This window comes from Podarcis muralis, chromosome 15 (genome assembly GCF_964188315.1).
Source record: "Podarcis muralis chromosome 15, rPodMur119.hap1.1, whole genome shotgun sequence".
NCBI classification, from domain to species: Eukaryota; Metazoa; Chordata; class Lepidosauria; order Squamata; family Lacertidae; genus Podarcis; species Podarcis muralis.
This window is the reverse complement of record NC_135669.1, coordinates 44,933,928-44,961,926: the sequence shown is the minus strand read 5'-3', so window position 1 is coordinate 44,961,926 and position 27,999 is coordinate 44,933,928. Positions and strand designations below refer to the sequence as shown.

The 27,999-nt window shown below is 55.0% G+C and overlaps 1 protein-coding gene and 2 long non-coding RNA genes across 3 annotated transcripts; 1 reads left to right on the top strand and 2 right to left on the bottom strand.

Moving 5' to 3' along the window:
• Nucleotides 1-2: 2 nt before the first annotated feature.
• Nucleotides 3-6,894, bottom strand: HIC1 (HIC ZBTB transcriptional repressor 1). The gene is made up of 2 exons (XM_028708265.2): nt 6,570-6,894; nt 3-4,705 (listed from the first exon to the last, which is right to left on the bottom strand). The coding sequence occupies exons 1-2, from the start codon at nt 6,619-6,621 to the stop codon at nt 2,577-2,579; spliced, it is 2,181 nt and encodes a 726-aa protein (XP_028564098.2). The 5' UTR covers nt 6,622-6,894; the 3' UTR covers nt 3-2,576.
• On the top strand, nt 6,891-27,999 carry LOC144325625 (uncharacterized). The gene is made up of 2 exons (XR_013390800.1): nt 6,891-7,222; nt 26,287-27,999. It is a non-coding gene; the product is annotated as an uncharacterized LOC144325625 (long non-coding RNA).
• On the bottom strand, nt 17,379-18,218 carry LOC114585824 (uncharacterized). Its single transcript, XR_013390799.1, has 2 exons — nt 18,086-18,218; nt 17,379-17,467 (listed from the first exon to the last, which is right to left on the bottom strand). It is a non-coding gene; the product is annotated as an uncharacterized LOC114585824 (long non-coding RNA).

Below are 27,999 nucleotides of genomic sequence, written 5' to 3'. Positions count from 1 at the left end.
TGTTGAGTTTTTTTCTCCATGTTTATTTATTTTTTTATTTCCGGTATAAAACGAAAGGGGAAAAGGCACATCCCATGTACAAAATGCTACGGTGGGCACGGCAGGCTGCCCCCCCCTTTTGAATACTTTGTGTTGGGGGGGGTGTCTTGCTGTGTCCTCCCAGGGCTTGGCAGGGTGGGTGGGTTGGGGGGCAGCTGGCTCAGACGAAGAAGGCCCAGCCCCACGCTTGGGGGGGGGGCAGGGGGGAGGTTGTGTGTGCAAAAAGAGGTAAAAGGAAGATTCACATCTTAACCTGACCTTTGGTTAAAAAAGAGTTGGAGGGAAGGGGGGGCAGCTGCTCTGGCAGGGCCTGAAGGCAAAGGACACATCTTGCCCCACAGCCCCCACCCCACCCTCTCCCCATAAGTGCAAAGAGTCTGGCAATATGTGCACTGGTCAAAGCTTGGGTTGCCCTCTTTCACCCCGAAGATGGAAGAGGCTGCCGTGGGGAGGCCCATCCCACCCCCAACAGAGCTGACAATCTGGGGGGTGTTTTGTCTTTGTCAAACAGTCCTTGGGGAGGAGGGACAAGCAGGGAGAAGGAGGGCACCCCCCAAACCACACACAAATACCCCAAAATAATCTTTGGCTCAAAGTGAGAAAGTGGAAGATGGGACTTGGGGTTGGAAGACTGGGATGGAGCTGATTCAAAGGGAGAGGGACTCCGTTGTGGTAAGAAGGAACACACACACCCCATCGCCACCCCTTGGTCACAGCCGTGTGGAGTCTTTAGTAGGGGGAGAAGGGGGAGTGAGGGCCCCCTCTCCTATTCACATTGCAAAAGAGGTTGAGGGGAGAGTTAAGTGCTTGCTCAGGTGAGGCCCAGGGCATCCACTCACCTGTTGCCTCTGTGGCAAAAGGGATGCAGGAAACTTAAGGACATCGCGCCCCTTGCTCTGCCCCCACAGTCACCACACAGGATTTGTGGAAAAAACTTCTGGACACTTGGACTCGTGCCAGTGAGCCAGGCTGCACTGGGAGCTTCACCACCTTCCCCAAGTCACTGCACAGCAGCCAGCCTGGAAAGGGATGAGGGGAGTTGGGTGTCCAGCGACATCTGCAGAGCCAGGAGTTTCTCACTCCCTAGTTCTGCAGGAAGGCACATTGTGGAGCTCTGTGTAAACCTTGAACCCAAAGGGGTTGGGTCCCACGTCAAGAGGGATTCTCACACTTCCAAGATTTAAGGCTTCCTTGCCTGTTGTCCTGCCTGTCACCCATTGTGACAGGCAGAAAATCAACAGGTGTGGCGGTTTGAAGGCATAGGATGACAATTCAGTGCGTCAAGATAGGCAGGTAGAAATGTGGGTCTGCCCCACAGGAAAAGCTTGGGGGCGGAGGGAGAGGCAGTCAGGAGCACAACCTCCTGGCCATTTCTGGCAGGGCCAGAGGGCAGCCTCAAGGTTTGACTCCTGAAAGGGAAGGAGGAATTGAGTTGGTGGGATCAGGCCCAGGACACACAGGCCTGACCTCCCTAGCAAGGGGGGGGGCAGTCCTCAAGGTGCTCTCTGGATAGACTTTATTAGCCTGCTTCTTTTCCTTCCAACTCAAAACCCTGGGCACTCAAGGGGGGGGGGGAAGCATCACTGATTGTTGCTTTGTTGTTAAAGCTTTTAAGAGCTGGAGTTAGGGTTTGTAAAAAAAACAACCCACATGTCCCAATTCCTGAGAATTGCACCAAGGCCCCTTTCCTGAGCAGATCCCTACAAATCAGACAACTGCAGCTCTTTTGCAGTTTGGGCAGGCAAGATTCCCTTCTCTCCTTGAGGAGAGAGCTCTTCCATATTTCCAAAAAAAAAAAGCTGGGATATCATTCTGAATTGCACCACTTCAAATTTAAGGGTGGGGGGAACATTTCTAGGCCACCCAAAAAAACCCACAAGCGTGTCAGATTATAATCTCCCTGCACATAGAAAACTAGGAGAAAGCCCTTTCCCCTGCTGCGCTAGTTTTCCACCCCTGCGAGGCTCCTTTCTGGTAGAGCACTGAGACTTGCAGAGGCTGTCAGGCCCCAGCAGGACGCCTGTTCCTTTTGCCCAGTGGCGAGATCAGGTGACAGGTGACAGAGGCCATTGGGAGGGGGAGACTATTCTCACCCTCCCCACAAAAAGGAAAAACCAGCAATGAGGCTGGACTCGATGAATCTTTGGGTCCTTCCAACTCTAGGGGGGGGGGGTGTATCTGAGGTAGGGACCAATTCACAATTCCGCTTTGGGGGCAGCTCCACAGCTTGGCAGAGAACAGAGAGAGGGGTGAGCTCTGGCTTCACGAGAGGTTGGGGGAGAGGACGACGACTCCATGACGTCCTCTCCCTCGTCACAAATAAGAGGGGGCTGAACTGTTCCCGGGGGGGGGGCTGCGCCGGTCACTTTTGGGGAGAAAGCTGTCCTTTTCCCCCGCAGTGGGGGCAAGAGTCACCCCCTCTCCCGGGCAGAACACAAAGGCACTCTCACACCCCAAACAACTGAGGGAACCCCCTTCCCTCCCCGACAAGCCCCGGTCCGTGGAGGGAGAGCGTGAGGGGGGTGCTGCGGGGGTCGTCAGGGGGGTGAAAAGCGCTCTATGGTCCGGGCGTGGTGGTCGTTGTGCAGGTGGGCGGCGGCGGCGGCGGCGGCAGCTGCGGCGGCGGCGGCTCCCTGGGCGAGCACCTCGGCCGCCTTGTCGGGGCTGAGCCCGAGGTAGAGGCCCTCCATGGCGGCCTTGGGGTCGGCGGCGGCGGCCAGGAAGTGCGAGGTGTGGCTGAGCAGCTCCTTGTCGTGCTGCTGCTGCTGCGCCAGGCGCGCCATGGCCAGCACGCCCTCGGGGAAGTCCAGCTTGAGCTTGCCGTCGGGGCCCGCCGCCGCCGCCGCTGCCGCCGCCGCCGCCGCCGCCGCGTGCATCTTCATGTGGCTCAGCAAGTTCCTCTGCTGGGCGAACTTGCCGCCGCACACCTGGCACTCGTAGGGCTTCTCTCCGGAGTGGATGCGCATGTGCTCCGTCAGGCGGTACTGGCGCGTGAAGCGCATCCCGCACGCCTCGCACGCGAAGGGCTTGAGGCCCAGGTGGCTCCGCATGTGGCGGGTCATGGTGCCGCGCTGCGTGAACTTCTTGCCGCAGATGGAGCAGGGGTAGGGCCGCGTCAGCCAGTGCGTCTTCTCGTGCTGCCGCAGCGTGGCCGGGTCCTTGTAGGCCTTGTCGCACGACGAGCAGCGGTAAGGGCGCAGCAGGTCGCACGCCCCCGACGGCACCGGCGGTGGCGGAGGCCCCTGCTGCTGCGGCAGCGACGACGGCGGAAGAGGTTTGTCCAGAAAAGGAGAACCTTGCCCGGCGGCGGCGGCCGCCTCGGCGGCCTCCTTGCGGTACAGCTCCTCTTCCTCGTTGTGCGCCTCGACGTGCGCGTTCAGCTGCTCCGATGACGGGAAGCCCTTCCCGCAGGGGATGCACACGTACAGGTTGTCGCCGCCGAAGCTCTCCGGCTCGTAGCCCAGGTAGCGCTCCAGGCTGCCGCCGGCCGGGGAAGGCCCTCCGCTGCTGCAGCCCGTCTCCTCGCTAGTGCTCTTGTCGTTCTCCAGGTCCTCCCCGTCGGGCTCGCCTGCACCGCCGCTCTCCAAGCTCGGGTAGCGCCGCGGCGGCTGCTCCTGCGAGGAGGGCGACTCTGGCTTGTGGTCCAGCTCGCCCTCCTTGTCCCGCCGCCCTCCCCGGCAATCGCCCCCGCCCTCGTCGTCGTCGTCCTCGTCGTCCTCCACGTAGCCGCCCACCAGCGGCTCGTGCTTCATCCAGCGGTAGAAGAACTCCGGCGGCGCCACCTCGCCGGCGCGCCCCGACGGCTCCGACCCGGGGCTGCCTCCGCGGTGGTGGTGCAGGAGGTGGTGGAAGGGCGCCTGCAGCTGCGAAGGGGCCGCCTCCCCGAAGGCCGAGTGGTTGGGCAGCAAGGCGGGGCTCTCGGCCCTGGCGTTCTCGCGACCCTCCATGGTGGCGCGCAGGCGGCTCTCCGGCGGCGGCGGCGGGGCGGGCAGCTGCGGCGAGGGCCCGTTGGGGCTCTTTTTGGAGAGGTCGAGGCCGCAGAGTGGGGAGCAGAGGCGCTCCGGGGGGCACAGACCGGCCCCGTGAGGGTGCGCGGAGGCTGCGGCGTACAGCTCCCCGCAGTGGGTGCTGAGCGGCTCGGAGGGGCGCGGCGGCAGCCCCGGGGGCGCGTAGCAGCTCTGGATGACGGGCGTGGCTGCGCGCAGGCCGCGCGCCAGCTTGCCGAAGGGCGAGTAGCCGCCGCGGAGCTGGCAGTACTTGCCCGAGCGCTTGAGCTTCTTCTTGCACAAGGCCACCAAGTCTGGGATCTGCAGGTAGCTCGCGGCGGCCAGCACGGCGCCCAGGCTGGGCTCTCCCTCTCCGCCGACGCCGCTGTCAGAGTCGCCCAGGCGGCCGGTGTAGATGAAGTCGAGGACGGCGCGGAAGACGCCCGGGCTGACCATCTCCTGGTCCAGGTTGATGAGGTTGTCGTGGACCACCAGGGCCTTGAGGTAGGCGCTGCTGGCCGCCAGCACGTTCTTGTGCGCGCGGAAGAGCGCGTTCTGCACCACCAGGATCACGTCGCACAGGAAGCCCTTGGTGCGCTGCGCGTTGAGCTGCAGCAGCAGCTGCCGGGAGTGGCCCGCCGACTCCGACGAGGCGTCCAGCATCGCCGCGCCGCGCTCTCCTGCAGAAAGACACGCACGGAAAGAGAGAGAGAGAGAGCCCGGCGGGCAGCGTCAGTGCGGGGGGCCCAGCCTGCCCGCACCGCTGCCCTCTCCTGTCCCACGACGGCGCGGACGCCCCTCGGAACGTGTGTGACTCTGCCTCGGCCCCGGGCTCCTCGCAGGGCACTCTGGACTCCTTCCCCGCCAGTCTGCCCTTATAGAGGGGTTTCCCTCTCAAGGAAGGAGGAGGCGGCGGCGGAAAGGGGGGATGTTCAGCCCCCCGGTATCTCCGCCGTTGCCGATCGCATCCCACGCCCCCCTCCGGGTGGGGAGGGGGGGCAGGGCTAAGCGTTCACACCTGGAGGGGGCAGCGCCTCTCCACGTCTCTCCCCTCGCCCAGCGCAACCACCCTGCGCAGCCAACCGGCCAAAAGCACTGATGCAGCCGCCGGCCTCTCCGTCTCTACTCGTCTCCCTCTGGCCACGATCCGGCTTTCAGAAGGCTCGCTTTCTGGATGCCGCCTCGGAGACCCCAGAGAGCACAGCGAGCCCCGGTCTTCTGCCCTCCGGAGGTCCCCAAGAGGCGGCTGCCCCAAGCGTCAAAACGCAGTCCCCACCCCTTCCTTTTCTCTGCGCGCTTTCTAGCCCTGAGCCTGAAAGGCTGCGATCCTAAGCGAGCCTCGTTACTAGAGAGTCAGCCCCGTTTCATGCAGCGGGACCGGCTTCCGAGTAAGCCCTGCAACGTCCCTGCCCTTCTTCCAACCGTCTCTCCAAGCGCGCCTCGCGGGGATCCGTCCGGGCCCCGGGAGCAGAAGGCACCGCTTGCACCCAGCTAGCGGTCCGGCAAAACAACACTGAGAGGTTTTGGGGAGCCTTCTGGGCCCAGGAAACTGTTCCCCTTGCTCCACTTTGATGCTGGGATCCGAGGCACCATCTGCAGGGAGCGCCCAGGCCGAAGCGAAAGCGGCCCTGCGCTCCCTTCCAGCCGCGAACAGGGCGAGGCCTGGTCTGCCTCTTCCAACTCCTCACCAGCCCCAGTTAGGAGGGTCAGCTCCGTCCCCGGGGTGAGGTGCGGGGTGCATAAGCGGAGCTGAGGGCAGGGTGAACCATGCCTAAGTTGTGGTGTTTGTTAGTTATAGGTCCCTGCCAAAAAAAGGGGGGACATTATGTGCGATCTGGTGAAGGCCACGGAAATGTCAAAAATGCATTTCGGGAAAGTTTAAAAACAAAAACAAATTCCAAAATGTGCAGGAGAGTGGCGGGAGGAGAAAGAGAAAGCTGAGAGATTTGACGGGGAGAGAAGAAGGAGCCGCCCGCCCTGCCCGCCCCGCTCTCTGGGCTGCGGAGTTGACAGCCCGACGGAGCCCGCTCCGCAGCCGGGAAAAGCGCTTCCAAAGCCGCTGGCCTCGGAGGAGACAGGAGGGAAGGCCGCTCGGCCGGCCGAAGGGGGATCTTCCGCCCCAGGACCGACTGCAGAGCGAAGAGCGAGCTCGGGAGAGGAATTGGGGTTCAGTAGAGGACCGAGGAAGGACGTAAGAGCCCCCCGAAAAAACTTCCAAGGCGCCCCCGGTCGCGGGGCAAAAGCCATCCTCTGCTTTCCAAGTTCTTCCGAAGGAAAGTCGCCTTCGGTTGTGCCTCCCGCTCCGGGTTGACACGTCGGGCAGGGCAGGCTAGCTTGGCGGGGCGAACAGGGAGAGCCGCAGCGCAGCTCAAGCTGAGGATCGGGCGCGCGAAAAAGCGCCGCGCCTGGGACTGGGGGAGGGGGCGGAAAGAAAGGACTTTTCTTTTCCTGGGGGGGACGGGACAGTGAAGTATTTTCGCTGGGTCTCTTCGGAAAGGGCGCGCAATCTGGAGTGCCTCCCGCCAGCCCGCCGCGCCGTCTTACCCGGGAGCCCCGTCGAGTCAGCCAGGCAGGCGAGGTCCGTGTGGACGCGCATGGCTTAGCGGGCTGCGCTACTGCCGTGGCGGCGGCGGCGCCCGCCCCTCACCGGCGCCTCAGACCTCTTGGCCGCCGCTGCTCGCTCTTGCTGCTGCTGCTGCTGCTGCGCTTGAGCCCCATGTGCCGGGAGCGCGGCGGCGGCGGCGGAAAAGGTAAAGGCCGGGCCGCGAACTCCGCCTGACCCCGAGCTGAACTCGGGCGTGTTCAAGGAGCCGCCGCGGCTTCCTCCTCCTCCTCCTCCTCCTCTGGGCCAGAGAGAAGCAAGCGGAGCAGGACGGGGCGGGCGGGACGGATGGGGCAGAGAAAGAGGAGGAGGAGGAGCCGCCGCGCCGACGGGGCTCCCGCAGGAATCGCCCCAGGTAGGAGGAGAAGCAGCGGCCGCCCCCCCCCCCCCGCCGTGGGATGGGGTGGGAGGGAGGACCTTCAGGCCGGGGCGGGTCCCTCGCCGCTGCGCGCTGCCGGGGATCTCCTCGGCTCCGGCTACCCCGAGGGGAAGGAGAAGAGGGAGCGCCGCCGCCGCCGTCGAGGGAGCTCCGTCTTTGGCCCTTGGCGAGCGCCCCCTTCCCCCTCCGGCCCCGGGAGCGCTTCTCGTCCAAGAGGTGGGTGCTGCGGGTTTGGGGGCCAGGCGGCCAGCGCCTCCCCTGCCCCACTTCTGCTTCTCCTCTCTGCCCCCCACCCACACCGCCCCCATGTCTCCGCGGGATATGGTGATGGGGGGGGATCCTAGGGGTAAATAGCCCTTCCTCGCACTTCGCTCCCCAGCCGCTCTCCTGCCCCCTGGCCACAGCCCCCTCTCCTCTCCTCCTCCAGGAATCCCGCGCTGCCCCCCAACACACGCGCGCGCGCCCGCGCACACACGGACCCAATTCCTCTCCGCGGGTGCTGAAGGAGCCTGCTGGGCTGGCGACACCTGGCGGTCGCCGCGGGAACGACAAAGCGGCGCTCCGCTTCATTCAGGCGCGCGGCTCCGGGGGTCCCGTCGGGCGCTTTTTTGGAGGCCTGGGACCGCTTTGAAGGGCCGGGGGAGAGGGGTCCAAACGGGGAGTTCGCAGCGGAGGAGTTGGGATCCTGAACTCTTCCAGCAGCACTCCCTATCTGAATAAATAGCGTCTCGTTCGTTACAGAGATATATGTTTTTATACCAGAGAGGGTTGCTGTTGTGCGCTCAGGTACTGCTTGGGGGCTTCGCTTTGGGGTGTCTGGTTGGCCACTGTGAGAACTGGGTACAGTACTGGGCTCGATGCCCCGCCCGGCCTGATCCTTATGGTAGCCCCCCTCTCCACCAATGTCCAGTTTTCATTCTTTTAAAACACAGCACCCAAATCCCCAGCCGCTCTGAACTGAGCACGCAAGCAGGATTCTACCCTCACTCAGAAGTCACACAATCAGTCGTCCAGGTCCTGCTCGGGGACTTCCCATTTGGGGCATCTAGTTGGGCGCTGCGAAGACCTTCGGCCCCGTCCTGCACTGCAGGGCCCTTCGGGTGATCTTCTCTTCGCATGTTTTCAGTGGCTCGGGGGGTGTGAGGACTTGGGAAGCCAAAGAAACCGGGAGTTTTGCACGGACAATGGGCCTCCCTTCCTGCTTCCTCGGGTTCTTTCTTTGCAGCCTCTCTCAAATTTGGGAAAGAGCCTCCGCCGCGTCGGGTCTTCTCCTGCAGCCAAAACCAACCCGGACCCCCGTTGCTATCAAAGCGACGGCTGTGGTCCTCAGCCGGGGGCAGGAACCGGCCAGGGAAAGTGTGTGAAAGAGAAAGTGGTGTTTATCCATGTGTGCGTGCGTGTGTGTGTGTGAGAGAGAGAGAGGGGGGGGGGGGAGAGCGCACCTTGTTTTTGCACGATGAGATTTCGAAAGGAGATTGGGACCAGAGTCCTGTTTTCTCCTTAGTTGCTTCCAGCGCTAACCACCCCGCTCGTTTCCCGCCCCCTCCATTTCCAGCGACCCAGTGTTGCCTAGTGGTTAGAGTGTCGGACTAGGACCTGGGAGAGACCAGGGTTCAAATCCCTCACTCGGCCATGAAGCTCACCAGGTGACCCGGGGCCAGTCAGTCACTCTCCGCCTCGCCTGCCTCGCAGGGTTGCTGGGTGGATTAAATGGGGGGAAGAGAACCGCCTAGAGCTCCTTGGAGAAAAAAGGTGGGATTGAAATGCAATAAGTAAATAACCAAAATTAATTCTCTTTGACAAGTTACAATAAAGTAATACAGAATCTTATCGCCAGAGACCACCTTCCGTCTCCCTGCTTCCCGCTCCTCTAGGTCTTCCATTTTAGTCCCATCAGACCCACTTCACAAATTATGTGAAATCCATCTCTGGGTCCTGAAGGGCATCTCTCCCATTTCTTCATTATTTGGGGGGGGGGGCGGGGGAGTGGGATTTAGACCGCTTTTCGAGTAGAGAGGGGTCCCATCCCAAAGCGGTTTAACAACGGAGTTCAGGCGCGATATGATTTTGAACCGGCAGAGCAGGGGGAGGCATCGTCCACACGAGACCCAGACCCAGAAGCGTGTATGTAAGAGAGAGATAGATGGTAAGATCCGTGTTTTATTCCCCGCGCCTTCGAAACCTCAGTGCGTTTCTCTAGGCCGGCGAGGGAAAAAAATATTATACAGGAGTCCGTGTTCAGACGACTACGGCATAAAAACCCGCATGAGCAGCGCTCTAAATACCAGATCCCTCCACTCTCTGAACACGGGTTAGGACTTGGAGACTGGATTTTTTGGGGAGAGGGGAGCTCTACTAATAGTCCCTGCAGGCGAACCCGCCCCCTCGTCGTCGATTGACAAACGGTTGTCCGGGTGAAACTATTTGCTTCTTTCATTTATTTCGAAGATTTATAAAACGCTTGATCGAAAGAGATTCTCCGGCTCTGCTTCCCCCGGGTTAAATCGAAGGTTAAGCTTAGCCGCCAGCGATTTCGATTAAGGAGCAAAAATGGACCCGAGGAATCTAAGGCAATATATTTTTTTATTGCGCCTCTTCTTCCAAAAAAGGATTTAAAACGAATGGGATCGTTTGCTTCCTTGGCTGGAGGAGCGAGACGGTTTTTCTCAGCCTTTTCAAAGGCTTGAAAACGACAAGAAACGCGTTAACGAATTAATAACAAAAACTTCTCAACTTAAAACAACACAACGCAATTGAATTTACAACCGCATCAAAAACGCCTGAAAGGGGATTTTGGGGAAGGATCGATGGATTCTGCTGGAAGCCACCCAGGCGCGCCCAACTTTGGAGAGGGAGAAGAGGCCCTTTTTTAGGCGTTTGGAGATCGCGGGCCCGCCGACCCGGGGATGCGCGCCGGAGGCTGGTTTCATTTTCGCCTCTCTTGCGTCGCAAGCCCAGGCGGACGGCTCTCCTTTCCATCGCTGTTTAGGAGATTCCCCCCACTCAACTTTTGAAAATATTCCTCTCCCCTCCCCCCACAAGGGCGCGCGCCCAGCCTTCCTCTCCTCCGGGGCTTTAAAAGTCTGGCGTGCTTGCCGCTTTGCGAGGCGAATTTCGAGGTCGTCACCGTGGATTTCTCCCTGTTTTTGAGCGAGAATAACAATTGCATTTCAGGAACAGCATGTGCAAATCCCCACACCCCAGTTTATAATTATTATTGCTATTATTACTATTTTATTAATTGCTAATTTAATTTAGTTATTGTAATAACCGTTGCTGTTGCTATCAATAACACCAACAGGAATCTAGGTCGTATTTGGTTTTTTTTAATATATTTTTATGCTACCTTGTCAGCCTCTTCGCGACTTCAGAATGTTTCCAAAGAATAATATTAATCGATTATTTCCGTGGGATCGAACGCCTTGCTCTGGCGCCCGCTCCCTTTGCCGAAAGGCGCCCAGGGGCCACACCACCCGGCCCGCGGACCCCTTCCCATCTCGCTGGGGGGGGGGGGAGAGAAAGGAGAAGAAACCCGGAAAGCGAGGTAACTTGTCTGCCCTAGGGGAGCTGCCCCGCCCCGCCCCGGGACGAGGGGAGACGAAGTTCGCTTTTATCCCGCTTTGAAAGGGCTCCGCTCCCCTTCCCCCGCCTGTCCCCCGCCCGGAAGATTTTCAAATAAGAAGCTTAGCAAATATGAAAGTCTGAGGTGTGTGACACAGCTGCTCGAAAGCAAAAGCAGCAGTCACGTACCCACATCGAAAGGAGGCAGGAAGGAACAGAAACGGAGTCTGCAGGCGGGGCTAGTCCTACTCGGAGTAGGCGTATTAACTGGCACGCATAACTTGGGTCTAATGATTGCAGTGGGTAGAGCTGAGTTGGGGATCACTCCTCGTGGCCCTGCTTCTGTTATTAAAAACTGATAAACCCGGTTCACTATCCTCCTCGGCGCCCCCACCCACTTTTAGTGGGGGTCCGGCTTATTTTAATTCGGGGTTCCCTGATGCCTTCGGTAGGCTTTCAGAGGTGCGTCCGGAGAAACGGTGTGTCCAGGCTGACATAATGAAATGTAAAATAGTAACCATCAACTGCACGTTTATTCAAAATCCAATTAAATTTTGTTTAATCAATGCTACAAAATGGATGAGCCTAATACAGTGACAGCAGCATTTCAAAGTCTGATTGTCATCTCCGGTGCCCCCCTTGCCTCTTAGCGCGCACACACACACACACACACACACACACACACACACACACTGCCGCCCCACCTCCCAAGGTGCTACTATCCTTTTTGGGAAATGCTGGTCCAAGCCACCATCAGGCAGACATGGGCAGGTCTACAATAGCAGGAGAGGCCAAGAGGAACTTGGAGACTTAGGTCTGGGCACCTGCCTGTCTCTTGGGGACAGAAGGGAAAGTCCCAACATCTTCATCCCATCCCATGACCCCAGAAAAGGAGCGTGGCCTCCCCAGTGGTGGCTCCGGCTTGCCGACTTTTGCAGACAAGCAAAAATACGGATGGTTCTTTATGAACCGTAGCTTGCCTTCCCTACTCTCATTTTCCTGTCTTTTCAAATGCCCATTGTTGACTGCTGCCTCAGTTTAAGGAAGAGGCTCTACCCGTTTCAAAATGGGCTCCCTGCAACCCATAATAGCTCAGGTCACTTGGCTTCATCTTGGCAGGCGGAAATGTCCCCAGAGTACCTAAACGTAAACCACTTCAAGGTTGTTGACAACCAAGCTGTATATAAAGAAATAAAGACATAAAATTGCCGGATGCAAGCTTTGGAGTCACACAGGACTCTTGGCTTCAGGATGAGTCCTTAAAAGAGAGAGATAGGGTCCTGTGTGACTCAGAAGCTTGCACCTTAAAATGCCAAGGTATGAGGGGAACGTTGACCCTCCTATCTTCCTATATGGCAGCTTTCTTCAAGCTGCTGCCCTCTGGGACTGCAACTCTCATCAGCCAGATTTAGCCATGCCGTCTAATAGTCCTTGACAGAACTCCACAAATGTGCCTAATCCCCCTTTCAGAGGCACCTAAGACCATCACATGGTGGTGTTATTCTGGGCTGTATAAGCAGGGAGTTCCTCAGATCCATTTAAAATCCCCCGTCAGCCACACAATCCCAAAGTTCAAATATTAGGAGAGAAAATATACATATGTTTATAAAACTTTTATCTAGGAGGGAGAGCAATCCTCAGACCCAGAGGAGAAATTCGGCCCCCAAGGGCTTCCCATCAAGCCCTTGGGACTTGCCCCAGGCCACACCCTCTTTCCCTAGCCTCTGATTGGCCCTGCATTGCAGGGTTTGGATGGCCTTTGGGGGTCCCTCCCAAGCCTACAGTTCTGATTCTGCCTCTCGATCTCTTGCCTGAATGGAGGATAGAGAGTTTTATGGTTTTGTATACAAAAGTACAAATCACACCTGTGGCTCCGCCCTCTTTTCCCTCTGGCCCCACCCACTGCTGCCATGTGGCCCCCAGAAGGTTGCCAGCGAGGCAGTGTGGCCCTCAGTCTGAAAAACCCCCACCCCATGACCCTGGTTCTGCTGAATCCTTCCTGACACACATCCATCCTAAACTTCCCTCGTCGTTTCCTGGTCGGGAACAAGGCTGGATGAGCCCTTGTTGGTTGCCTGCCCAGAAGTGCCACAAATGAGGCTGGGGTGGCTTTGGCCCAGGGTAAGGTCAGGCTGGCTTTTTCTCCTGTTGTGGAAATGGCGTGGGGTCTGCACCAAGGGAGAAAGAATGTGTGGAGGCTGACAGCTTTCGTTTCCCCTTTCCCACTGCGCCACACGCGACCACAGCCTTGTCCAAGCTCCCCCTGCCTCTGTGAAGAGTTGCACCCCTGCAGGGCTGCTTCATAAGGGGAAACAAAGCACAAAGAGCAGGTCTCCAAGCCCACAAGGGCCCTGAAGTCCCTGGGAGGCTGGGAGGCTGCAGGACTTAACCTGACACCATGGTTTGCACCCTGCTTAAGAAGTTAAGAACCTCAGAAGATCATGGCTGCTGGATCAGGCCAAAGGGGGCCCATCTAGTCCAGGATCCTGCCCTCACAGTAGCCACCTAGGTGCCTCTTTTGGGAAACCCACAAGCAGCATTCGAGCACAAGAACTTCTGCTCCTCTGCTTCGGAGACTGCAGCCTGCGTGTCCTTTGAGAATCAGTGGTTCCCAAATTTTGTGATGGGCCACACTCCCCCCCCCCCCGGCTTCATCCCCTGCCTTCTTAAAAGAATTATTCAGAATAGCGGTTTGCAAGACCCACTGAGGAAAGACCAGAACGCAGTAAAAATCAGAACAGTAACAATTAATTGAACGTTTATTCAAAAGCCGATGAGAACTATTTAGTTTGATTAATTGAACACAGCAGGTGAAATCGGTCCAACTTTTCAAAGTCTGATAGTTACTAACACCTCCAGCCCCCCCCCCGCCTATTAGCAGCCCCCCCAGGTAACCCTCTCCAGGCAGCGTTAGAAGCTGGGATAGAAAAACTAGGAGCCGAATGGCTCCTGGAAGCTGGTTGTGGGCGCCAAAACAGAATGTCTAGTCGCTACTTCTTATTTATTACTTTTGATAAGCATGAATTAATATGCAATTCACATAAGTAATACATTAATATCACATTTTTAGCAGAAATTGTTAATACATGTTAAATTTGGTGTTGACAGTAAAAATATTGGTACCATACTTCTGTTTTCAAAACACTCTACTCTTTATTGTTACATTGTCCTTAACATATTGTCTATTTTTAGCATATACTTCAAGGCTTCAAAGCACATACATTTCAGGAATCCTGGAGTGTCAACCAGGCGCAAAAAAATATTTAAAAATGGCACCCAGTCTCTTTGAGGTGCTCACAAATGGAGAATCTTTAGGTGCAAAATGTGGCTGGTGCTCTGCTAACTGCAAACCCTGCTTCGAGGGGTCTCTACCACCCACTTGCGTGCAAACTGGTATATAGAAGACCCAGACCGGCCTTTTTGGCGCCAGAGGCGTAGGAAGGTCAGGTGGTGGCGAGTGCAGAAAATTTCTTGTCACCCCACACACATTTATTTATTTATTTAGCCTGCAAAAATGGTTCTAAGTTATGTCATATTTTCTTACAAAGGAAATCATCATCATCATCATCATCATCATCATCATCATCATCATCATCTTTTATTTATATCCCACCCTCCCCGGCTGAAGTCAGGCTCAGGGCGGCTAACATCAGATACATAACATTGGTATAAAATCAAACAATAATTAAATTACCTCCTAAAAACATGTCAAAATCAAATTAAAGTCTAATTGGATGGCTTTCTGCAGGGTTAGGGTTGGGAACAGTAAGTGCTCCACTGAATTGAAATTTCAGCCTTCACGACATAGGAAAACGGCCAAGTAAGCAGCTATTTTCGTGGAGGAGGGTCAAGATATTAACTGACATGCATGAAATTTCATATATAGCTATGTAATCCCTAGTGTAGTAAGAGAAGACCTTTGGAGCAGGCTTTTTTTTTTTAGTTTTTATGAACCGCCCTAGTAGGGAAGTAATTGTTCCTTGATAATTTGTCAAAAAAAACCCCTCCATGATGGCACCCGGGGCAGCCCGCCCCCTTCCTACGCCCCTGCTTGGCGCCCACCCACTGAGCCAGGGAGCCTCCAGGGCAGAGCCCAAATGCGGCCCTCCAGAGGCCTCTCTCTCCGGCCCTCGGAACCCTCCCCAGGCCACTCCCCTCCTTGGACTCTGATCCTTTTCTTCTCTGGAAGGAGGATGGAGAGAGACAGGTGGGTGGGTGAGTGTGGGTAGAAACTTGCCTGCTGTACAGAAGTAAAATTTGCTCTGGGACAGTTATTTGATTTTTAATTATCATTCTATAACATTTATGCACCTTGATGACATCCATCTGTCTCGAGAGACAACGGAGTGCACCTCCAAGGGTCAAGCTGCAGCGCAGTGACCTCCCCGAGGCACAAGCCTGGCCAGTGTGTCTGGAGGTCCTGGGCTGCCCAGATGACAAGATATGGTCCAAAGGAAAGCAGGGCAAGACACTTGGCACCTTCTGATTGTAAAAAACCAACAGACAACCTCAAACCTGTTTATGTACTTATGTTCCAGTTGTGACTCCCACTTACTTGTGTATTATGTTGATTGTTGATGCGTTGTCGAGATTATTTAAAGTAAAACATGAAAATGCATTTTTTAAAGAGCGAAATGTGCCTTTGTCGTCCAGCCCACCACTGACATACGGGCCCCTGGGAGGGGACCTAGAAGGGAAGGCAGCCCCCCCCACCTCTGGACTAATAGCCCTCCTCCTCAATTTTGGGCAAATCTGGCCTCTCTTAAAGAGACCCCATTAGAGAGACTGCATCTTCAGCAGACTGCCAAACAGATGGTGGCCGAATTTATTTGCCCGATGGTCAGCCAGTGCTATAACGTTGTTGTGAAACAATGGTAGGGTTTTCCCCCCTTGTGACAGGCCAAAGGACGTCTTCCTTTCCCCATTGCATAGCCAACTTATGGAATTCACTGCCACATGATGGCTTTGCACTTTCTAGGGACGGGTGACGTGAGGAGGCCTTGCCGCGTCCTGCTTGCTGGACTTCCTGTTGTGGCGTCTGGTGAGAAACAGGAAGTTTGCCTCAAGGGCCTTTTGCCCTGACCCAGCAGGGCTCTGATGCTGGTGAGGTTTCGCGGACAGATCTCAGATTCTTCAATTTCCCTTTCTCACTGATCCTTCCGCAAGGACGGCCGCCACCCTCCTCCTCTTCAGCTTGTGGCAATGGAGAGATCTTCAACAACGTTTTGTTCTGACCCGATGCCCCCTTCATTAAAAGGAAGGCGCTCCCAGGCCAACAAGGGCGGGCTCAAGTCCCAGTGAATTTTTTTTCTGGGCCCCCCAGCAAGGGGCAAACCGGCTGAAAACCTTTACACAGGGTATGAAATGAATGTGTGGTCTTAATTTTACGTTAATAATAAATGTGATAATATTTGTACCTGTTGAATCCTAGAATCCGAGAACTGTAGAACTGGAAGGGACCCAAGGCTCATCTAGTCTGACCCCCTGAAATGCAGGAATCTCAGCTAAAGCATTCAGGGAAGATGGCCGTCCAACCTCTGCTTTAAAACCCACAAGGAAGGAGAGTCCACCATCTCTCGTGAGAGTCCGTTCCACTGTCGAACAGCTCTTACTGGCAGAAAGTTCTTCCTGATGTTTAGTTGAAATATAAAACTTTGCAGAGCATAGAGAAAGTGCATTAGACTTCTCAATGCAGTACTAAAACTCAGGAGGGTCATCCAATGAAATGGAATGTTGGAAGATTCAGGGCAGTTTTAGAGTTAAACTGTGGAACTCCCTGCCACAGGGAGCAGTGAAGGCCACTGATCTGGATGGAGGCAGCCACGCTTCTGAGTACCAGTTATGGGAACCACAGGAGAGGAGAGTGCTGCTCTTGGGCTCAAATCCTGCTTGCAGGTGGGGCTTCCCATGGGGGCACCTGGTTGGCTGCTGTGAGAACAGGATGCTGGACTGAATGGGCCAGCAGGCTCTTCTGATATTCTTCCCCAACCTTACCTGCCAGAGACTGAATCGTGGACCTTCTCACCAGGCAGAGCTGGCCCTCTTCCCCTCCGGCTACGACCACCCTTTGTGATAATCTCTCTGGAATGATCGAAGGAGATGGAGGAAGAGGTTTTTCCAAACGATACTCCATCACCTTTGGGCCACCTGGAGAGGACAGGTTGGAGGCAAAGTCCTTTTCCGAACCAGAGATTATGGGATGCTCCCACCACTCCCCCCACCCCACCCCACCCCCGTGCTCAGCAATGGGTGCAAAGCGAGGAGTTTGCCAAATATGCAGAGAGGAGGAACATTATTTGGCAGGAGGCAGAACCCGGCTTTGAAGGCATCCGATGATCTCACTGTTGGTTCTGTATGCATGGCTGGGAACCAGGGCGGCTGATCAGAGGAAGCGGCGTTATCCAGAGTTCAAGTCTCCAGAGTTTCAGAAAAGCTGCACTCGGGAGAGTCCAGGGGTTGAGACTGAGGCCTCTGAGCAAGGTCCCTTTCCGTAGTTAGATTCCAGTCCTCCTGGTTCTTAACGAAGGGCTGGTTTCATCTGGAGCATAGGAAGTGAGTTGCAATTCCAAATAAAGGAGGGGTTTAAATCAGAATAGCTGGGCTATACGAATCAGGTCCTTGTGTCCGTGTAACTCAGTACTGCCCCTGAGTGGCTCTCCAGAAATTCAGGCAGGGAACATTCCCAGTCCTACCTGTGGGAATGCTGTAGATACTAGGAGAAGATATATTGATTTAATAGTATCCTTCCTAACTCATGCTTGTGAGTCAACAGCAGAGTGCATTTCCCAATATTTAGCAGGAAGCGAGTTGGTAGATTCGTTTGAAACTCTTTACTTAAGCAATCCAATATGGCTTTGTTCAGATTGGGTTCTGTTCCTGGGAAGACCTCTCTTGTCCCTCCTAAAATGAATAAAGGCAAAACAAGCTTCTTTTAAAAGTAATAAGAAGTCACGCCCACCTACCTGGTCACATGAAGGGAGAGGATGCTCCAGGTGGAACAGGAAGTTCAACTGGCTGGATCAACACCCCCCTCTCTGTGTCCACTCTAGGCAAACAGGAAGCGTTGTACTTGACGGCTTATGTTACATCCCACACCACTTGGGGATGCCGCCAGGAATTGAACTTGAGACCTCCTAACCACTAGGCAACACTCCTTTCCTTCAGAATAAGGCAGGCTTCCACTCTTCATGGTTCCTAATGAAGGACTGAGTTCAACAGAAACATAGGAAGAACTTTCTGGCAGTAAGAGCTGTTTGACAGTGGAATGGACTCCCTCCCAAGTCCTTCCTTGGAGGTTTTTAAGCAGAGTCTTGGATGCTTTAGCTGAGATTCCTGCAATTGCAGTGGGTTGGGCTAGATGACCTTTGGGTATCCCTTCCAACTCTGCATTCCTTTGATTCTATGAGGAAGCTGCCTTACACTGAATCAGACCACTGGTCCACCTAACTCAGTATTGCCTACAGTGATCGGCAGCAATGGCTCTCCAGGATTTAAGGCAGGGGACGTTCGCAGCCCTACCTGAAGATGCTGTTGGGGACTGAGCCGCATCTCAGCAGTGGAGCAGCTGCTCTTAATTTACTTTTATTCGATTTCTCACCTTTACCCCCAAGGTCCCAGGGATGGGCGACAACAATAAAGCATGCAACTGTAAAACAGGAAAAAAATAGGCACAAATGTAAAACAAGTGTTTAGATCCAATTAAAACACTTCCGTAATGATTCCATATATAGAAAATGATACAAACCATTTTACCAAAAAATATCACGTATGAAAACAGTCTGAAATTTGTTCCAGTGCAGATGGAGACCTTCAGGAGGCAGCAAAACGGCAACAGAGATGTCTAATATTGCAAGGAGGAGGTGCCACCACACACAAGGCCCTGTTCCTGCATTGCATTGCATTGCATGGACCCTCTTTGCAGACAGAAGATCCCGGGTCCAATCCCCAGTGGTGTCTCCAGTTATAAAGGCTCAAGGTGCAACAGGTCTGCAAAAGGCAGACATCTCTGCCCTGAGAGCTTGGAGCTGCCGGTCAGAGCTGACAGTACTGGGTTGGGTAAGCAAGGAGTCTGGTCCTGCATCCAGAAGTTCCCTGGTTCCATTCCCACATTTTCAAAAACAAAGAAGCAGCCGCTTGAGCCAGCAGGACAAAACGGCCCAAGACTTGGCGAGGCAGCGTCACAGACAAAGAACTTGACTCATACTTCTGAGTCAAGATGCCAGACAAAGAGGCAGCGGCAGTGTAGTGGTCAGAGTGCCAGCCTAGAACCTGGGAGGCCCTGGGTTCAAGTCCCTGCTCAGCCAAGAGGCTCTCTTGGGTGACCTTGGGCCAGTTGCCATCTCTCATCCTGACCCGACTCAACATCGGGAAGAACATTCTGACAGTCAGTGGGACAAACTCGCTTGGAAGTGGGTGGGCTCTGCTTCCTGGAGGTCTCTAAACAGAGGCTGGGTGGCCACTTGCCAGGAATCCTTTGGCTGTGATTCTTGCAATGCAGGGGGTCAGACTAGATGGCCCTTGGGGGACCCCCTTCCAACAATTCTTACTCTTCTAACCTACCTTGTAGGATTGTTCCGAGGAGCAAATGGTGAGACAAAGAAGTATCTGTGTCCCATTGAACTTATAAATAAATGAATTTCAAAACAAAACGAATAAATACCGTGCATTGCAAAGAAAGGCTCCCCTCGTATTGCATTTCCTTCCAGACCTAACTTACAAAAGGGGCACCATCAGAGACCCCCAAAAGGCACAAACATAAGAAAGAAGGAGTGTGGGGTTGGGTGGGGGGTACTGAGACCCCCCTACCACCCCCCCAGAATTACGTAACTCTCCTCTCTTGTCTTTGCCTCATCTTCAGCTAATTGTTGGAAACAATTCCTTTTCTCTCTCTCTTTCTTTTTTTGGAGAGGTTCTGGCATCAGGCTCTGCACGGCTGGTGTGAGGAATGGGTCCCCCAGGCCTCATCCAGGTAATTTATTGGTCTGTTATGTATAAATCACACAGGCAGCCCCCTCCCCACCTCCAGGCAACCTGAAGACAAGCCGCTGAGTCCCTGAGGCCTTGCGTTGACTGACATCTGAGGTTGCCCCCTCCTGGGGAGGAAAGGGGCAGGGGGAGGGGGGAGAGAACATTGCCACAAGGTGTGGGGCAAAGACCCCCACTCTCTCTCACACACACACTTCTAACAAGCACAAAGTAAGGTTTGTGAAATCAGCTAGGCAGGAAAACATCCAGGGTCTGCATTCCTCTGCAGCCTGATCTGCAATAATCAACAGGTGGTGTTTTGCAGGAACATAAGAATGGAAAAGCCTGCAGGATGAGGCCTGGGCGGGGGCCTCATCTAGTCCAGCATCCTGTTCTCACAGGAGCCAACCTGATGCCCCAATGGGAAGCCCCCCAAGCAGCCCCTGAGCACAACACCACCCATCTAATTGTTGTTCCCCATCATCAGGTATTCAGAGGTAGACTGCTCCTGGGCATGGAGGTTCTGCTATCACAGTAGACATCCATATGGATAGCCCTGCTGGATCAAGCCAATGACCCCTGTAGGCCAACATCCTGTTCTCAGTTGGGAAACCTTGCGGAGATCTGAGGTCAAGGTGTGCTGCTTTAACCTTTTCCAGCTGAGGGCCACATTCTCCTCTGTGACAGCAGCTGGGGGCCGCATGCCAGTGGTGGGTGGGGCCAGAGGCAAAAGTGGGTGGGGCAACACATGCAAATTTTGCCTTCCCAGGATAGGTTGCTTTCTATACACACACACCCCTCTCGCCACCCTGGGGAGATTTCCAAGGGCCAGATAAGGGAGGTCTGGAGGGCCACATCCCTCAGGTGGGTTGAATGGGCCCTCACTGGCCTGACCCAGCTGCAGCCAGGCTCCTCCAACGCTCTTATAAAGGATTATGAAAATTCAAAGAGGAAGGTAAGGCTGTCATCAGCTTGTAACTGCTATGGCTCTGTTCTCCCTGCCCTGGTGGAGGCAGTGAATGTATCTGCATGCCAGTCCAACTGGGCTGGGGAGAGTTGGCACACTCAGGTCCTGCCTGCAGACTTCCTTTCTTCCCCCAATCGGGCCACTGAGAGAACAGGAAGCTGGACTGGGGGGGGGGGGTTCTTCAGGATTGTAAAACAGAACCTCCAATCGGAGGCCTGCTGTGATAGTAGAACCTCCACGCCCAGAGGCAGTCTACCTCTGTATACCAGGCAATGGGGAACAAACAGTTGAGAGCTGCTCAGGTCCCTTTGGGGCGTCTGGCTGGCCACAGTGAGGACAGGGCGCTGGACTCGATGGGCCCCCTTTGCGAAGGCTATTAACCAACAGAACCTCCAGGCACAGGGGCAGCCTACCTCCAAACTGCAAGCTGGGAGAGCGCTGTTGCCTCCATGTCTGGCTTGTGGGTTCCCGTTTGGGGCATCTGGTTGGATGCGGGATACAAGACTAGATGGGCCACGTTTTGCCCGATTCCATCAACCCCCAGGCTCTGCTTGTGTTCTTATGGAACCTCCGAAGACACTTTCTCTCGGGGGCATTTGGCAAGGACAGGAGGCTGGACTGGACAGGCCCCCTTTGGCCTGATCCTGCTTCTACAGGGCTCTCCGGGTGACTCTCCACGCCGTGCCCAAGCGGGAACCGGGGAGGAAGGGCGAGAAACTGGCTTCGCGGCCCCTTGCTGGCTGCGCGCGGGCAGCGCGAGGCGCATTTCGGGGTGGCGCTTGCGCTTGCGCGCTCACGGAGAGGGCGCTTTTCCCCTCAACGAGTTCCGCACATTGGAGCGAGGCTCTGGTGAACTCATTGGCGCGGCAGGGGGGGGGGGTCTGGGTGCCCCCTCCCTTCCCCGCCATTAATCACCGCGCGAGGAGGCGACGCAGGCAAGCCAGATGCGGGGAGCCAGCGCCTCTCTCCTTCCTCCTCCTCCTCCAGCAGCAGCAGCTGCGGCTTTGGCGCATGCTCAGCGGTGGGCCCAGGACCGGCCTGACTTGGACAGGATACAAGCCCCCATTTCCGAGCCTCCCCCCCTCAAAAAAGCCCCCCACACCTGGCTTCGATTAAGCAGCGCCTTGGCTGCCCGCTCCAAACCACTCTCAGCGCGACGCCACGCTGGAGGCGCAGGGAACTGTTAATCCTCCTCCTGGCTCCCCCGTGCCAGGCCAGAGGACCCCGGCCGAAGGAATCCCTTCCTGGGGAGATGGGGGGCCAAGGCCCAGCTACCCTGCCCTGGTTTCTCTCTCGGGCCCGTTGGCCGAGCTCCCTGGCAACATCCCCACACGGGCTTCGGAGGGTGGGGTGGGGTAAGAAGCATTCCTATCCCTCCTCCAGAGAGCTCTGGCCCCCCACTCCCAGCCTCTTCATCTGAGGGGTCCCTCCTCTCAGCCCATTCGCACCTTCAGGCCTCATCCTGCTCTCCTCCCTCCCCATAATTGTGACTTAATCCTTTTGCAACTGACTCTGGATTTGAGGAAAGTGGGGGAACCGTAAAGTCTCCTTTGGGTCTGGGAGGGAGGAAGGAAGGAAGGAAGGGGGGACGGGACGTTCCCTGCCGCAATGCCAGACCCTCCAGTTTCTCCAGGGAGAGAGAGGCCCATCTCACTGGGCAAAGGAGAACTGGAGCCGGAGAGGGAGGCTCTGGCCAAGGTCTGGCAGATGGGCGGCTTATGATGGGTGGGAAACAGCCAGGAGGGACAAGGGCTGCGCGGAAGCGGGTGGTGGAGAGAAGGGGTGCGTCCTTGTGTGCACACAAAATCATAGTACTGTAGAGCTTGAAGGGTCCCCCAATGGTCATCTAGCCCAACCCCTGCAATTCAGGAAATGCAGCTAATGGATCCCTGACAGGTGGCCACCCAACTTCTGTTTAAAAACCTCCAATGAAGCAAAGAATCCTAGAATTGTGAGGTTGGAAGGGATCCCAGAAAGGCTGATAAGGACAAAATATTGGGGTACGGTACTTAAACCGTTTCCCAACTTCGCCAGGGTCTAGAGACCTGCGGGTTCAGTGCTGATCAGGTTCAAGCAAGAGACCTCGGCCAGCTAAATCAAAGCAAAACAACATCTAGGAAGCCTTGATCGTTTTATTGTTGCAATAAGGTTCCCAACTCCCAAGCAAAAACAGGGAAGAAAAAGCCCAGAACAAAGGGCATATGGGCTCTTAGGAGTTGTGGGATATAATATCACTGAAACAGTAAAATACACCATTTCCTTTTTGCCCAGAGTGTACACACAGGGGAATGTTGCTCCAGCCAGGAGGACTTCCTGTCACACCTGAAGCATCCTCCCCCTGCGTGTGACCAGGTAGATGGATGTGACGCTGGCAGACCCTACAAAAGGGCCAGTCACACAGCCATCGTTCTCTCTTTATCCTTTTTCTCCATTTTTCCTTTTGCTGTCTGCGGGCTCTCAGCCAGCAGCACATGGGCTCATCCCTCACAGAGGATGAGCCCACACTTTTCTCTGTAACTGTAACTACAATCCTCCCCTGCTATCCTCGAAAAATTCCCACAAGAGCTCCCACATTTACCCATGATACATTTAACACAGCAGCATCTAAACATCATCAGTATGTCACGGAAAAAGCTGTGGCGCCAGGCAGAAACCTTGAGATCCAGACATGCCCCTGTCCATCATGCGTGGTTCAAGTGCACACTTCACGCGAGTTAATGAAAATATCTACATATCCAAGGTGTGCGTGGGCGTCCCAGCTCCATTCGTTCCATGAGTCAGGTCCCCTCCCCTCCATTCTTGGACCACATTTTTTATTACCCTTTGGAACTAAATGAAACCAACTACGGGGCTATTTCTTTGGTGAATTTCTGTGTTTGGGGACGGGGTCTCCTTGCCCAGGGCAGGTTGTCCAATGGAGGGGAATGTATTGAAATCAGTGGTGGTATTTGCATGTGACGCCGGGCGGCGGAACGAGCTCCTCTGCTCTGGAAATGGATGTTGTCAAATTCACACGAGATCAGGAGGCCAACGCTTCTGATGTGTTGGCTGGGTAACCCCCCCAATTCCCCCCCCCCCTGCGTAATAAAACCATCCCACCCATTCCCAAAGGGCCATCCTCTGTGGGTGCAGCAGAGATCCTGCTGGCACCCCCGATAAGGAAAAGGCCTCTTGGCCATCCCTCTGGAGGGCTGCGTGTGCCCGGCGAGCCTTGCTGCTGCTGCTGGCGTGATAATTGCCGCGTGTTTGCGTCACGCCCGCGCTGGCCCTGCAGTACCTTCCTGTGGCCACCGGGTGGCAGCCCCTGCCCCTGCTAGCGCGCCCGTTGCCGGAGCAGCAGCGACGCTTGCTGACGCTGCTCAGCGAGTGACGAAGGTAGCAGCCGGGGCGAGGTGGGGGGGGGGGTGTTCAGGATCTGGGGGGTTGGCATGGCTTGGCTTGGCTTTGCCTTGCCCGGTGGGTCGGGAAGGACGTGCCCCGAATGCCCCAGAGCCCCACAAACACTGGCCCCCTTCACCTCGGGGGCAGGCAGCTGGCAGCTCCCAGCCTCGTTGCAAAGACAGACGCAGGAGCTCTTCCGCCTTTGCCAGCTGCATGACAGGCAGATATCCAACAGGGGACGCTGTGCTGATCGCAGCAAGCTACACCTGTTGGTTTCCCGCCTACTGCGTACCCAAAACCTTGGCTAGGACACGTGGGCGGCTTCCTGTTCCTGACCTCCTAATCTTGCATCACTAATGTGTGCTTAATTATAAGGAGCCAGTATGGACTGCTAGGACCAGAACCTACCTCACAGGGTTGTGGCGAGGATAACTGTGCACTCCGCCCCAAGTCCTTGAGGGATAGGGGGAATAGAAATGCGACCAACCGATCATTCAGTCAAGTCCTTAACAGCTCAGGACCTGCTCAAAGCAATTTTGTTTAGGCAGAGCTTCTCCAGAGTCCAGACATGAACTGTTGAGAGGTGTTTTAGGCATGGGTGTTTGAGTTGAGACTTCTGTATCGCAGGGGGTTGGTCTAGATCAGTGTTCCCCAACCTTGGGCCTCCAGCTGTTTTTGGACTACAATTCCCATCATCCCTGACCACTGGTTTTGCTAGCTAGGGATGATGGGAGTTGTAGTCCAAAAACAGCTGGAGGCCCAAGGTTGGGGAACACTGGTCTAGATGACTCTAGGGATCCCTTCCAACTCTACAGTCCCGTGATTCTGTTCATCTGGTTTTTACCTAGTCATTATTTTAACTGTTTTTTTGAAGGTTTCAAATAGTTGTTCTTAATTGCTTTTTAACTGATAGCTTTTGTAAAGTGCTTTGAATGCTGTTTTTACAGTCCAGCGGCATATAATACGTTTTATGAAACAGACCAGATCTCTAACCAAAAATGCAAGCGCTGAACTCAACATAGCAAAACATGGCAAGCAATAAATAAAATGCCCCAGAAAATTTAAAAATCCAACCTGGGCTTTCAGATCCCAGCAGCGCACAAGTTTGCTTGAAGCGACCAAATCTTCAGTGGGCCATTTTCCCCTCACAACAACCCTGCAAGGTAGGTTAAGCCGAGAGCCTGTGACCGGTCCAAGGTCACCCAGCGAGAGCGTCATGACTGAGTGGGGATTTGAACCTTGGTCCGACACCCTAACCACTGCACCATGCTGTCTCCCTTTCCATGACCTTGCCCATCTCACACTTTTTCAAGTAAGATGGTGAGCTATTATATATATATATGGAACGTTCAGGGAGGCAGGAGAGGATATATTGTTTATTAATATCCTTCCTAACTTTGTGCTAGCAAGTTCCTTTACTTGGCAGAGTTTACATTCCTCTTTTACATACACAGCAGATAGCTGGTTGCAGGCTTGTGTAAGCCTCTCACCGTTTTATACAATTCAATATTGAATTGTATATTCCTGGTAAGTTCCCTTTTATCCCTCTTAAAAGAATAAAGACGCCACAATCTTAAAGTCAATAAAAGTTGTTTATTCACATCAGTTCACAACTGGATCCCTGATGGCAGATTTAGTTACAAATATATACATGTGCATCTACCCCACATGGGAGATTTGATCCCACTGCTTCTGCTAGCTGAGAAGCTAGCAGAGCATTTCTAGCTAAGAAGCTGGTCCAAGGACGAAGGAAGGAAGGAAGTGAAAAAGAGTGAGTGTGGCAGCATGCCTTGTCCTTCTGTTACCTGGACAGGTAAGGTCACGCCCACCTCTGGCGACGTGCAAAGGAAGGATGCTCCAGCCAGGAGGAAACAGGAAGTTTTCGACTGGCTGGACCAAACATTCCCCCGCATGTCTTCTCTAGACGCTGCTGGACTGCAACTCCCATCATCCTCTCTGGCTGCTGGGAGTTGGGGACCAACAACATCCCGTGAATGGCAACCGATGCCCCCCTCCCATGTTAATGACCCCCTGCTGGGCCCTGGATAATGCGCAGTCCAAACCTAGGAATCTTTGCCTTGCATGTGTTGGCGTACAGCGGATTGCAAAGGGTTAAAGCAGACAGAGAAGGGAACTCCCAAAATCCTAAACTGTCTCCTTGTCCTTTGATCTCCGGGCTGACCTCTCCTTTAAGGCAAGACTGATACTCTCGGGTTGCAGCTCTCCCTTCCTGCCTCCCCCTCCTTTCTCTTGGGGGGAGCTCTTGCCTTTCGGGCTCTATCCCTGCGGGGAGAACAAAGGCGGCAAACGTGGCTTCCTTGTATTGCCAAATCACCCAGAACTGGGAACTATTTTCCTATCCAAATACGCATTTCCTATAATAAATTGAACTTTCTTCTTCCAACAGCAGTTTACCCAGAAGGAAGCCCAGCTGAGCAAAAGGGGGCTAACTCTGCAGGGACTGCGCTCAGGATCAGGCCCCCCCAGAATTTCCAGACGCGAGACCTTCAGGAGCTTCAATCTGCTTCCTCGGAAGTAAAATGGACCTCGCAGAGCTGGTGGCGAGGACCACCATAAAGAGCGAGAAAACGGGGTGGTGGTCTGAGCCTCCTCCAAGGGGCGTGGGAAGGGCCCGAGAGAAGCTGCTTCTCCTGCGACGAGCAGCTGTTTGGTTTAGCCAATCCTCACCGACCCTCAAATGCTCCTCTGCAGCCATGAGGACTAGAACCTTGGGGATTCCTTTAGAGTGGAAATGAGAAGGGGTTCCCCACTGTCTGGCACAGGGTGGAGGGAGGGGTAGTCCGGGGCGCGAGGGATGCTGAGGTTTCTCTGTGATCCGCAAAATTGTTTGGTTCCTGTGATATTATCAAGGTGAAGATTCTGCATTTCCCTTTAGAGGTTGATTGCCCGGCTGAGTTTCTGCCTGTCAGGCAGCTGTGAAAATAGGGATATGGCTCTCTGGGTGTCATTGGACCCCTTCATCAGCTCCAGCAGTAAAAAAAAAAAGAGAGAGAGATTTGGTAAATAATAAGATATAATAATACGAAGATGCGGTCCAGCAACATCTGGCTTTGCTTTCCATGATATCTCTCTCTCTCTCTCTCTCTCTCTCTCTCTCTCTCTCTCTCTCTCTCTCTCACACACACACACACACACACACACACACACACACTTTACACCCACCCGCACCCCGAGAGAAAGCGAGGCTACTCGTCCCTCACGAGTAGAGGAAGGAAAATGCGCTTTGCACATGTTCAGAGGACACCTCCCAACGCTCAGCTCTGGCAACAGTTGCGGTGGCAAAATGACTGTTTCAGTTCCGGGCGAGAGAGAGATGAGCCTCTTTGAGGGCGCGATGGGAATACCTGTAAGGGATTGAAGCGCCTGCAAAGCTGGCGCAGAGTGTTGGGAGGGGGCGTCCTTGGGTGTGTGGGCTGCTGCGGGGGAGGAAGAGGTGACTAACCTGATCTCTGCGCCCACCCACCCACCCACCCCACGCTTCCTTTCCCCACTCCCCACGCCTCGCGCATCCCTCTCTCCATTTCTCTCTCCATCCACCCGTTTCTTCCAGACTTTTCTCTTCCTAGCGCTGCAGCAGTTCCGGGGCATGGGCAGAGAGAGAGGGGGGTGAGCTGGAGCCTTCACCTGGGAGCGGGTTTGGACTCGGAGCCCAAAGCCCGACAAGGAGGGGTGGACCAGCTCAGCGGGGGGCCCTCCCCACCTTGGCCCGAGGCGAGGGACCCAGGCACCTTCCCTGCATCAGCAGCAGCCTTCATCCCTGGTTGCCATGGAAACCACAATGATGCTTTTCCAGGGCAGAATGTGAGGTCAGGGGAGGGAGGTGGGAGGAGGACGAGCAGCTTCCAACACAAACAAGATTGGGAGGGGGAGAAGGCAATTGCTGGGGGGGGGGGGCGCTCGGATATGGTTTCCAGGCAGTAAATACGCCGGGAATGGGGGGTGGGGTGCTTCTTTTTGCAGATTGCAGTATGGGAATGAAGCTGGAATTGGGAAGGTGAAGCCTTGTGGCGCTGGGGGACGACGGCAGGAATTTGTGATCACTGATTTGTCCTTTTCGGTGTTATCTGTGGGGAGCGGAGGTCATAGCCCGCTGACAAAG

Excerpts from the sequence above, each read along its gene's own strand:
- HIC1 (XM_028708265.2), bottom strand. The coding sequence starts at position 6,621 with ATGCGCGTCCACACGGACCTCGCCTGCCTGGCTGACTCGACGGGGCTC. Across the intron at positions 4,706-6,569 it reads TGACTCGACGGGGCTCCCGG|GAGAGCGCGGCGCGGCGATG; the intron begins GTAAGACGGCGC and ends GTCTTTCTGCAG.